The following is a 12,900-nucleotide window of genomic DNA, read 5'->3' as shown; positions in this document are numbered from 1 at the left end:
CCTAACGTGTGAGGTGAAAGAATTGCAAATCGTTACATTTAAGTGAAACAGTTATTTGGGCAAAATCTTGAAAAGTTCGTCAATCAATTGATACAAAAATCCCCAAAATCTGTTGAAGTGAGGTTGAGTTATCATTTTCTATTCTTTCTGACAATCTATTTCTCGATTTATTTATTTTTATTTACTTTTTAATCATCTATATTTACGAGACTTTCAGCTCAGCTTATGTTAGAAAAGTTTATAAAACAAATTAGGAATAATACTAGGCGAATTATTTTGTTCGGTACTGTATTCACTCACCTACCTACCTTTTACACTGTTTAATAATAATCCGGCCGCGGCGTGCCGAGTAGAGCTCATCGTCAAAATCAACAGACGACTTTCCGCTACCGATAAGCGAGCTCCGTTCTATATGAGTTACTGATAACGGCTTGGTGTTCTCGAATCGATGCGTTGCTCGCTGTCTCGTGGAGCATCATCGTACAAGGTGAAAGGGTGACGAATGGGGGGACATATGGAGAATAAATAAAGATTACGGGGAACGCCACCGTTTGTGATATGTACATCGAATTGTGTACATTCGGCAACCGATTGATTGTATTAGGGATTGTTGCTCTTTTTAGCCAATTTCGCACATTGCTTGATTGCGTTTGCAAGTGGTTCAGTTACTTTACACTGATCGATTAGATTTGTTGCATTTAATTTGTAAAAACCCTTGAGCATGGCTAAAATTCACGGAACTTGTTTGCATCTCATGCAACGGATGTATATTTCCTACGAAGATAAACGCATCCTCGCATATCTGATTGGTGGCTTGGCAACGCTTTTCGGAACTGTTATCTACGGTATGGTGGCGGCACACAAATTCGGAGCCCTTGCAGATGGCGGCTGTCTTTCGTTGTCATATGGCAAGTATCCTGGAAGATGTGTGTTCATTTTTTGTTCAAAACAATCTGGCTAATTGCTTAAGCTTCGTTACAGTGTACAATCTGGAGTTCCCATTGCTGACAGTGATGCTGCTGATATACTACGCCGCAACCTGTGCATTTTTCTGGGGAATCGTCAAGGTAAGGGAATGGATTTTTAATTCCGAGAATGGACATTTTTTGTCATCAACTGAAATTGCTTCCCACCAGGAGCAGGCCCAGTACATACTGCCATTCTTCTGCCTTCTGGTGGCCACCATGGGATTCATCGGGCATGCTCACGTTGAAAGGATGTTGTTCGAGGTCAGTGAGGACGAGCGAAGGTTCATTATTGTGGCTTTTGTGTTTACGACAGGTAGGATACTGAGAAGGCTATTCTATTAGATACATTTCTCAAATAATGCTTTCAGCTGTTCTGGTTTTTGCCAGCGCAATTACAATGTTGCTGTACCGAGAAATGAACAATCTGCGGCGCTACAAGGTGGAGGAGTTTAACGAGCTCTTCGCGCCCGAGGACAAGTATTGATGTGAAGCCGTGCCAGCAAAATTTATTGCTGAAGCTGCATGTATAACATATTTAAGTACAAATATCTATTGAATATTATAAGGATAATTAAAGTAAGCTGTATTGATTTTTTTTTTGTAAAAATTTATGTATTATGCTTTTATGTTCGGTCTGTTATTTAATTTTTAATTTAACTTATTTAAACAACACCTTTCATTCTGAAAATTGAAACGAATGTCGTACGTTATTATTGCACAAATGATAACATTAATATTTCTACACCAACATTTGAAAAGGGCGTAACAGCCAAAATTTATTTCTTCAGATTCTTTGTCCATATATATAGCTTTATATGTAGACGAAGAATCAGAAAGAATAAATTTTGGCTATTACACCCTTTTCAAATGTTGGTCTAGATTTATGCTTCGGTTAGATACCCAATGGGTTTCTGAACCTAAAAATAGATCACTACCTGTGCGTTAATGAGTTTTTCAACTTTCAAGTAAAAGTAATATGGCACGCTCGAGACTTAGCCTTACCTACAATTTGAAACCTACATTTCGTAAGCCCGAGTGTCTGCCAACTGTCATGTATTATTATTTTAATTTTTTGCCATCATTTGACAGTTTAGATGACAGCTTTCGTTGCATTACGAACGCTCCTACCGGATTGCCTCTAACTCTAAACCCCATACGGACCGGCGGCACTGCAATGGAACCACTGACTGTACCGAACAGGATTGGCCACAAGTTAATCGATGTTGGCAGCCGGCTTTTGCTCCACTCCGAGCCAGTCGGTGGCGGTAACAGTGCAGTGGTTTGGTGTGATGGAGGGCAACGGACGGAATAAGCGCGCAGATAGTTCAAAGCCTGGCCGTAACGTGATATTGTTCACACACGGACGCACGCGCTCTAACGGTGCCTAGCGTAGAAGTCCCGTCATTATTGGTCACGGTGCGCTGGCAACAGCAGCAGCAGCGTTGACCCTTTTGACCATGCATGAGGCAAATATGTATGCCCTCAATCTGGGCTAGCATCGTAGCAAATCTTGAGTAATAGGCTTTGGTTCAGTTTCGGGTTGTATGAACTTTTGGTTTGGTTGCGGCAGGATCTGTTGAGCATGAAAAGACAAAACTGTTTTGCAATATGCATGTACAATGTGTTTGATTTTCTCAAAGATACAACTACCCCTAGTTGAGATAACATTATCGAGAACAAGATAATACTTCTATTGTCGTAATGCCGCTGACAATATGTATTCATTATCTTTATCTCGGTAGGTTAAAATTTACCTAGGGTATAAAACCTAAAAAAGAACCCGTGTTTTGAAGAATAATTAATTGGTTTACATAAATATTTTGACCACGATTAGTATCGTTACTGGCTATTAATATGCTACCCAAAAGATTGATTCATATTTAGGCTTTTAAAAATTGTATTTTTTTTTCATCTCTTAGACTAGGTGTTCCGTATTTTCTTAACACTATCATCCTTATTTACTATGTTACATTTTTAGTTATTATTGATACATTTCAATTGCCTCTGGCAGTTTGAATTTTGAATGCTCTGATGTGTCTTCTTTCTGGTATTGCAGGAACTAGCATATTGGTACAGCATACACCATGGCTGGTCTAAAAATGTGTTTATAAATCAAAAGTTTGTTCTTAAGACAAAATTTTGATTTTCTGTTTATAAGTGGATATAGACACTTAATATATTTGTTACATTTGGCTTGAATGTCTTCAATGTGACTTTTAAAAATTAATGTTTGATCTAGCAGCCTAAATATTTAGCTTCGCTAGACCAATTAATTGGAACCTCATTCATAGTGACAATATGTCTGCTAGAAGGTTTCAAATAAGAAGCTCTCGGCTCATGTGGGAAAATTATAAGCTGAGTTTTGGAAGCATTCGGGAAAATTTTCCATTTTCGCAAGTAAAGGGAGGAAATATCCAAACTTTTTTGCAATCTATTACAAATGACACGAAGGCTTCGCCCTTTGGCTGAGAGGCCCGTGTCATTTGCAATAAAAGATTTTTGACACCCTGGTGGAGTAAAAATGTTATACAATATGGGCCCTAGTAAGCTGCCTTGGGGATCATCAGCTCTTACAGATAACTAGAAGCCTCAACTGGAGTTTTGTCCGGGTTCAAAATTGGAACAACTTTGGCTTTTTTACAATTATCTGGGAAGTATGCCAATTGAAAACATTTGTTAAATAAATTAACCAAAAAGGATGAAGAGCTCTCAGGAAGTTTTTTGATAAGTATGTAAAAAATACCATCATCACACGGGGCTTTCATATTTTTAAATTTACTAGTAATAGATCTCACTTCATCCAAATTAGTTCCCAACGAAGGGTCAAAAACATTCTCTCGGTTGAGAATGTCTTCGAAGCTCCGTGTAACCTGATCCTCAATAAGACTAGTGGACCTGGACTAAAATTATGGGCACTCTCGAACTGCTGAGCAAGTTTTTGAGCATTTTCGCCATTTGTTAATAAAGTTTTATTTCCCTCTTCATGCGCTGGAATTGTAGGTTTATTAAGAATTTTCGTTAATTTCCAAAAGGGTTTCGAACTGGGATCCAACTTCGAGACATTATTCTCAAAGTTGATATTTCTCAGAATAGCGAAACGTTTTGCCTTTCTCGTGTACAAAGTATACGTAAAGGCTATATGTTCGCTCCAAAAACTAAATTTTTATAGAAGGCTTGGAGACCCACTGTGTGTGTGTGTGTGTGCACACCAAAAGAGCAAAAAGTCTATATCTCACTTTTTGCCTTTCTCGTATACTAAGTATACGGTAAAGGCTATATGATCGCTCCAAAAACAAACTTTTTATAGAAGGCCCGGAGACCCATAGTGTTATATACCAATCGACTCAGTATGAAGAATTGAGGTGATGTCTGTGTGTGTGTATGTGTGTGTATGTTTGTGTGTAAGTGTGTGTGCAAAAAGTCTCGCCCATTCTCAGGCAATTACCCTCAACCTATTTACTTGCAACAAGTTGCATTCAACGCAGAATCCTGTCTCATTGTTTTCTATTTGAATTTGGCCAGATCGGACTATGGGATCGAAAGTTATGACCAAAATACAAATTCATACGAAAAAATCGCGTAAAAAATGTCACTCATTTTTCGGGCACATATCCTTAACCCAGTGGCGTAGCCATGGGGGTGGTTTTGGGCATAAAACCCCTCCCAGAGACAAAATTTTTAGAAGAATTTTTTTTTTCGAAAAAAAAATGTTCGGAAAACCCCCCCAAGACCAATTTTCTGGCTACGCCACTGCCTTAACCGATTTGCTCACAACAAGTTGCATTCGACGCAGAATGTCTCATATTTTCTTATTGAAAATTGGCCAGATCGGACTATGGGCTTAGATGTTATGGTCAAATTACTATTTATTGTGAAAAAGAGTTCGAAAAAGTCTAGCTCACTTTTTTAGCACTTAGACTTCATCTATTGACGCTCGCAACAGATTGCATTCGACGCAGAATCTTGTCCCATTGTTTTCTATTGAAAATTGGCTAGATCGGACTATGGGATCGAAAATTATGGCTGAAACACCATTTTTGCCTTTTTCTACGAAAAGGCTGTATGTTCGCTCCAAAACCAAACTTTTACAGAAGGCCTGGAGACTCATAGTATTATATACGTATAAGCTCGATGAACTGCGATGATGTCTCTGTGTGTGTGTGCGCGCACCAAAAGTGCGAAAAGTTTAGCTCACTTTTTTGGAACTTATCCTCAACCGATTTAATTCCAACTATAGATAGTAGAATATATAGATGAGCGAAAGCATGGCTGAGTCGACAGCCCGTGCACACGCACATATGACGTCACAGCCCTTAACATTTCCATTGAAATCGTGACGTCATGCTCGTTTGGAGACACGTTTGACAGTTCGTTTGGAGACAGAGGATTTATCTTCACTCATCTATACACGTAAAAAAATTTAATGTTGTTTATTATTAATATTTCTAATACTTTTTTGCCAAAGCAGGCGCTTAATGACATGTATAAGAAAAAACTTATACATCGCATTAGTCACATACATTCGGAAACATATACTTTTCATTAACTTATGAATGTTATTAGCTTTTTGATATGGGATCATTCATTAGGTGGCATAATGAAGAGTATAAGTATTTTCGAATGGTTTTTTGCCATAACATATAAGGTTATTTTTTTACGTGTATATTCCACTATCTATAATTCCATAACAAGTTTCATTCGACGCGGAATCCTGTCGTATTGTTTTCTATTGAAAATTTGGACCATGGGCACAGAAATTATGGCCAAAATATACTATGTGTTATAAAAAAGCGAGTAAAAAAGTCTTGCTGACTTTTAATGAACTTACCCTCAACCGATTTACTCACAACAAATTGCATTAGATGCGGAATCCTGTTCTATTTAGAAAGTTGGCCAGATTGGACTATTACCTTTGAAATTATGGCCAAAATACTTTTTGCCTTTCTTGTGCAACAAAGTTGTACCGAAAGGCTATAATTTCTTTCCGAAAACGAACTATCGGATGCTTCCACACTGATACACTTCCCTTCCTCTTCATACGGGAGTTTGGTAGAAAGACGGTCATGAGATTTATAATAGATAATATTGCCCTCCGCTCGCTTGATGGGAATGACATTTTCGTTTTCTTTTTGTGTAGTCGGAGCTTCAGTTCAATTTACATCCAAAAGTGATATCCTTAAAATATATGACTGGGTAAAATAAAACAGGGGTATGTACGTCAAAAAGATTGGAAAAGGAAACAAAATGTCGAAATTCTTTTTAGCATATTGTAGATCAAGCTGAAAACCGAACCGAGGTTTCGCGACAATCGCATTTTCTCGCATTTCCGGATGTTGCAACTGCATCGCGAGTAGTGCGCAACTGTGCCATAGTCGGGCACCACTCGCGATGCAGTCGCGACATCCGAGAATGGGACAAAATATGATTTTCGGTTTTCAACTGGATCTACAATATCTTTGCCATAAATAATCTGATTTTCATAGAACGGACAAAGAAATTTGTCTTTTTTACTCCTAGCTACTAGTTCATCTATTTTCAAGCACACACATTTTACGAAGGTCGAGAAAGGCACCATCACCGCTAGGTGGATTAATCTGGGTTTTTGTACTTATTATTGATCGATTTCTTCGCATTCGACGCCGTATTCTGCCCTATTGTTTCCTATTGAAAATTGGCCATATCGGACTATGGGCTCAAAAGTTATGGCCAAAATACTATTTTTATAACTCACGAGAAAGGCTCCATCATTGCTTGGTGGATTTATCTGGTTTTTTAATTTCATTTAGCAAATCTCGCCAAATAACTTTCAACGCGGGATCGCGAGTTCTTTGGTTTTGCCTTTGCCTCACATTTTTAAGATGGATCAGCAGCTGAAGATCGTTGTCAATAATAATGGAGTTGAATTTAATTTCACATTTAGGAATTGCAATGCCTCTAGCTTCGATAATTAAATTTGTCAAAGATACGAGACCATTATCATTATTCCATGAACGGTGTTTGGCATTGAAGTCACCAATTATGAAAAATTTGGATTTGTTGCAAGTTAGAATTTGAAGATCAGCTCTCAACAAATTCCTTTGCTGCCCATTGCACTGGAGAGGCAAGTAGGCAGCAATAAAAAAGAATTGTCCAAAATTTGTTTCAACAGAAACTCCCAAGGTTTCGAAAACTTTGGTTTCAAACAAAGAATATAATTTATGTTTGATATGTCTATTAATGACAATGGCGACCCCACCACAGGCGCTGTCAAAACGATCATTTCGGTAAATAAAATAATTTGGATCTCTTTAAATGAAAGGACCAGGTTTTGAATATGTTTATAATGGCAATGTGCACGTTATGAACTGATAGGAAGTTGAATTATTCATCTTCCTTACCCTTTAAAAGAACGGGCATTCCAATTTAATATTTTCAAAGAATTATTTGGATCCATTGAAACGAAGTCCAATAACAATTTTTTGAGTAAATTTGATACCAACCTGAACAGCTTCAGTTTTGGTATTTGCTTTGAACATTGCCTCAATAATGTGATGAAATTGTTCATTTAGAAAATCAAAGTCGGAAGCAGACCTGCTACCTGAGTCGTCAAAACGAACGTTATTTTTCGTTGAAGAATGGGTATGAAAATCATTCATCGTTGGTAAATTTTCAGAAATGAAATTTTGCCTGCCTGCAGTGATGCTTGCATAGGTGGGCGTGTTTGAAAAATTAAAATTCGACGAACTGCTTGTTACCCGGTGAGAGGTAGGAGCAAAATTTGTTCGTCGTCAATTTCATTCATTCAAAACTTGTTTGCGTGAAGGGCATTCCCAGAAATTGGATTTATGATTGCCCCCACAATTGGCACATTTGAATTTATTGGAATCTTCTCTCACGAGACGTGCATCCTTGGCGTGAGAGGTTCCACCACAAATCATGCATTTAGCATCCACGTGGCAATGTTTAGTTCCGTGACCCCACTTTTGGCACTTATGGCACTGAGTGGGGTTTTGGAGATTTACTCCAGGTCTGCAGAAATGTCCCCATGCAACACGGACATGGGACATAATACAAGCCTTTTCTAAACTTTTCATATTATTTAGTTCACTTTTGTTAAAGTGAACTAAATAAAATTCTTGCGAAATGGGAAGTACCAGAGCGAGATTTCTTTTTTATTTTAATTACTTATTTATTTATTTATCATCAGACTAAGGCCGGAGTGGCCTGTGCTTGCACATAAAGACTTCTCCATTCGGCTCGGTCCATGGCTGCACTTCGCCAACCACGCAGTCTGCGCAGGGACCGCCAATCGTCCTCCACCTGATCGATCCACCTTGCCCGCTGTGCACCTCACCTTCTTTTTCCCGTTGGATCGTTGTCGAGAACCATTTTGACTGGATTACTGTCCGGCATGCTGGCTACGTGCCCGGCCCACCGCAGTCTTTCGATTTTTTCGATTTTCGTGGTGTGAACGATGGATGGTTCTCCCAACAGCGGATGCAACTCGTGGTTCATTCGCCTCCTCCACGTACCGTCCGCCATCTGCACCCCACCATAGATGGTACGCAACACTTTCCTTTCGAAAACTCCCAGTGCGCGTTGGTCCTCCACGAGCATCGCCCAGGTCTCGTGTCCGTAGAGAACTACCGGTCTTATAAGCGTTTTGTAGATAGTCAGTTTGGTACGGCGGCGAACTCTATTCGATCGGAGCGTCTTGCGGAGTCCAAAGTACGTACGATTTCCAGCCACTATGCGTTTCCGAATTTCTCTGCTGGTATCGTTATCGGCGGTCACCAGTGAGCCCAAGTACACGAATTCTTCAACCACCTCGATTTCGTCACCACCGATAGAAACTCGTGGTGGGTGGCTCACATTGACCTCTCTTGAGCCTCTTCCTATCATGTACTTCGTCTTCGACGTGTTGATTACTAGTCCAATCCGTTTAGCTTCGCTTTTCAGTCTTTCAGGCTTCCTCCATCCTCTCAAAGTTACGTGCCATGATATCAATGTCGTCGGCGAAACCAAATAACTGGACGGACTTCATGAAAATCGTACCACTCGTGTCAATCCCTGCCCTTTGTATTACTCCTCCAAAGCGATGTTGAATAGCAGACACGAAAGACCATCACCTTGCTGTAACCCTCTACGGGTTTCGAAGGGACTCGAGAATGCCCCTGAAACTCGAACTACACATCACCCGATCCATCGTCGCCTTGATCAACCGTATCAGTTTATCCGGAAATCCGTTTTCGTGCATTAGCTGCCATAAGCTGATCCCGATCGATTGTGTCTTATGCGGCTTTGAAGTCGATAAATAGATGATGTGTGGGCACGTCGTATTCGCGGCATTTCTGCAATACTTGACGTATGGCGAACACCTGGTCTGTAATAGAGCGTTCACCCATAAATCCGCCTGGTACTGCCCACGAACTCTCTTGCAATTGGTGTTAGTCGACGGCATAAAATTTGGGAGAAGTACCTTGTAGGCGGCGTTCAGCAATGTGATTGCGCGGTAGTTGCTACAATCCAGCTTATCGCCCTTTTTGTAGATGGGACACACGACACCTTCCATCCACTCCTGCGGCAGAACCTCATCCTCCCAAACCTTGGTAATCACCCAGTGCAGCCAGTGCTTCACCACCGTGTTTAAACAGCTCTCCTGGTAGTTGGTCAACTCCAGGGGCTTTGTTGTTTTCCAGCCGGCCGATCTCCTCCTGGATTTCCTGGAGATTCGGAGCCGGAAGTCGCATGTCCTGCGCGCGTGCTCCTAGGTTCATTACCATACCGCCACAGTTGTCTGCCATATCGCCATTCAGGTGCTCTTCGTAATGCTGCCGCCACCTTTGGATCACCTCACGCTCGTTCGTAAGAAGGTTCCCGTTTATGTCCTTACACATATCGGGCTGTGGCACGTGGCCCTTACGTGAACGGTTCAACTTCTCATAGAACTTTCGTGCGTTATTAGCGCGGTACAGTTGCTCCGTCTCTTCACGGTCTCGATCTTCCTGCTGGCGCATTTTCCTCCGGAAAATCGAGTTTTGACTGTTCCGCGCCCGTTTGTATCGTGCCTCGTTCGCCCTCGTGCGGTGTTGCAGCAATCTCGCCCATGCTGCATTCTTCTCCTCAACTAACTGCTCACTTTCGCCGTCATACCAGTCGTTTCTCTGATCCGGAGCCACCGTGCCTAGTGCAGCGGTTGCGGTGCTTCCAATGGCGGATCGAATATCTCTCCAGCCATCTTCAAGAGATGCTGCGCCTAGCTGCTTTTCTTTTGGGAGTGCCACTTCCAGCTGCTGCGCGAAGTCTTGGGCTAGTCTACCGTCTTGTAGCCGCCCAATGTTAAGCCGCGGCGGACGACTCCGACGCGTGTTGATCACCGTCGAGAGTTTTGAGCGCAGAAATACTGTGACGAGGTAGTGGTCGGATTCAATATTCGCACTGCGGTAAGTGCGTACGTTCGTGATGTCGGAGAAGAATTTACCGTCGATTAGAACGTGGTCGATTTGGTTTTCCGTTACTTGATTAGGTGATTTCCATGTGGCCTTGTGGATATTCTTGCGGGGGAAGAAAGTGCTTCGGACTACCATTCCGCGGGAGGCTGCAAAGTTTATGCATCGTTGGCCGTTGTCGTTCGATACGGTATGCAGACTATCCGGTCCGATGACTGGTCTATACATTTCCTCCCTTCCTACCTGAGCGTTCATGTCACCGATGACGATTTTGACGTCCCGCAGTGGGCATCCATCGTATGTCTGCTCCAGCTGCGCATAGAACGCTTCTTTCTCGTCGTCGGATCTCCCTTCGTGTGGGCAGTGCACGTTGATGATGCTATAGTTGAAGAAACGGCCTTTTATCCTCAGCTTGCACATCCTTGCGTTGATTGGCTGCCACCCAATCACGCGTTTGCGCATCTTGCCCAGCACTATGAAGCCGGTTCCCAGCTCGTTGGTGGTGCCACAGCTTTGGTAGAAGGTAGCCGCTCGATGCCCGCTTTTCCACACTTTCTGTCCTGTCCAGCAGATTTCCTGCAGCGCTACGACATCGAAGTTGCGGGGATTTAATTCATCGTAGATTATCCTGTCGCAACCTGCGAAGCCTTGCAGTTCCTTGTTCCAAGCTTCCAATCGTGATTCTTTATTCGTCGCCTAGGTCGTTGCCGATTATATCGAGTCGTATTATCTTCTATGTCGTTCGTAATAGTTGTTTTTAAAAGCGGCTTATTGGGCCTGCGCAAACCTCCTGTCTCGTCGGAGGGCCGTCGTGTCAGGGCTGTTTAGTGTCCCACCTAACACCAGTACTTGGGCTTGTGCGCTTTGAGCGGCACACGGTCGCTTTGGCGCTTTGACTGATGAAAATCCAAGTAATTCAGAAATTTCAATTTTAATCGCATCCAGTGATTTATCATCACTGGGGAGACCTTTCAAGACGACTTTGAACAATCGCTCAGTTTTGTCGTCGTATGTGAAGAATTTATGGCACTTCTCAGTTAAATAGTGAAGAAGACTTTTGCGATCGTCAAAGGATCCCGGCAAAACGCGGCAGTCACCCTTCCTAGCAATCTGAAATGAAACCTTGATCCCCTGAAGGTTACTCAAGATTTCATTCCGAAAGCCAGAAAACTCGGCAACAGATACCACAATTGGCGAAATCCGTTGTTTCTTCGCATGAATCGAATCACCTGGGCTAGAGGTAGATTCGATTTTCTCAAATTCGTCATTAATCAAATCGAACTGATTGCTCAGTTCGATAGGAGAAGAAATAATGTCAACGTTAGAGTTAGAAGCAATATCTGAAGTCTCCAGCTTCCTTCTATTTTTTCCACGCTTGGGCAGGACGGTCTTGAAACCCTGTTTCTTTGTAGGAAGTGGAGAATTCCGCAAACGGGTCCAACGTAAAACGAAGACACGGGTCCTTGCAAAGATAGTAACGGGATCAGTGGGTACAAATAGCGCTTATAAGCACTGTTGAAATTGAAATAGCTTCGGGTAGTATTAAAAACATCCTTCCGCAAAGAGAGAAAAGTACCGCACAGCACGAAAGCACGATGCGGTCTGTCGAATATATACAAAAATGTTTTGATTTCAAGGCAGCGTACGATTCATTGAAACGGAATGAATTATGGCAAATTATGCTTGAACATGGGTTTCCGGCGAAACTGATACGGCTGATTCGTATAACGTTGGACGGATCGAAATCAAGTGTAAGGGTTGCGGATGAAATATCGACGTCATTTGTTACCTTAGATTGATTGAAGCAGGGTGATGCACTCTCGAATTTACTATTCATTATAGCGTTCGAGGGAGCTATTAGGAGAGCTGGTGTGCAAAGAAGCGGTACGATTATCACAAGATCGCATATGCTCCTGGGATTTGCGGACGATATCGATATTATCGGGATTGATCGCCGTGCCATGGAAAAAGCTTTTGTGCCTTTTAAGAGGGAGACAGCTAGGATTGGACTCACGACCAGTACCAGCAAAACGAAGTACATGGTCGCTGGCAATCAACGTGGGTTTATTAGTGGTGGTAGTGAAATGGTGCTGGATGGTGAAAAATTTGAAGAAAATTTGGTAGAAGAATTTGTGTATCTTGGAACATTAGTGTCGTGCGTGCGATAATGATGTTACCCGGGAGGTGAAAATGCGTACTGCAGCTGCAAATAGGAGTTATTACGGACTTCGTAACCAGCTTAAGTCCCGTAGCTTACACGATGGCTTTTTGCAGTTGAAGAAGACATGATGGCGCTCAATGTTCAGGGCGACTGGAAACGATTGGCCCAAGATCGAGTCCATTGGAGAAGGATACTCCATTCGTCGTAGGTTCATTAAAGAGCTGTAGCACATCAAGTATGAAGTAAGTATATGAAAACACGAAAGCATGGCATTGTTGTGGTATACTTCGTAGACCGGAAACTAGTGATGTTCGTTCATGGTCCATGGAAATCTGTGTCTAGA

The 12,900-nt window shown here is 41.9% G+C and overlaps 1 protein-coding gene across 4 annotated transcripts; it reads left to right on the top strand.

Annotated features, from left to right (window-relative positions):
* The first annotated feature begins 504 nt into the window (after window positions 1-504).
* Window positions 505-1,575, top strand: LOC134215127 (uncharacterized). Of its 4 annotated transcripts, none has more exons than XM_062694380.1 (4): window positions 505-926; window positions 982-1,067; window positions 1,143-1,281; window positions 1,337-1,575. In XM_062694380.1, the coding sequence occupies exons 1-4, from the start codon at window positions 722-724 to the stop codon at window positions 1,450-1,452; spliced, it is 546 nt and encodes a 181-aa protein (XP_062550364.1). In that variant the 5' UTR covers window positions 505-721; the 3' UTR covers window positions 1,453-1,575. The 4 variants fall into 4 exon arrangements, with proteins under 4 accessions (XP_062550364.1, XP_062550366.1, XP_062550363.1 ...); XM_062694382.1 differs by having other exon boundaries at window positions 506-908; XM_062694379.1 differs by having other exon boundaries at window positions 514-926; window positions 1,137-1,281.
* Window positions 1,576-12,900: the final 11,325 nt, after the last annotated feature.

This window comes from Armigeres subalbatus, chromosome 2 (genome assembly GCF_024139115.2).
Source record: "Armigeres subalbatus isolate Guangzhou_Male chromosome 2, GZ_Asu_2, whole genome shotgun sequence".
In the NCBI taxonomy this organism is placed as follows: domain Eukaryota; kingdom Metazoa; phylum Arthropoda; class Insecta; order Diptera; family Culicidae; genus Armigeres; species Armigeres subalbatus.
Note: the sequence above shows the minus strand (reverse complement) of the source record. Positions and strands in the feature narration are given on the sequence as shown.

What these genes read in the sequence shown, in the direction of transcription:
- LOC134215127 (XM_062694379.1), top strand. Translation starts at nt 722, where the DNA reads ATGGCTAAAATTCACGGAACTTGTTTGCATCTCATGCAACGGATGTAT. An exon ending in TGGCAAGTATCCTGGAAGAT is followed by an intron (nt 927 to 981) that starts GTGTGTTCATTT and finishes GCTTCGTTACAG; the next exon opens with TGTACAATCTGGAGTTCCCA. An exon ending in GGCTTTTGTGTTTACGACAG is followed by an intron (nt 1,282 to 1,336) that starts GTAGGATACTGA and finishes TAATGCTTTCAG; the next exon opens with CTGTTCTGGTTTTTGCCAGC.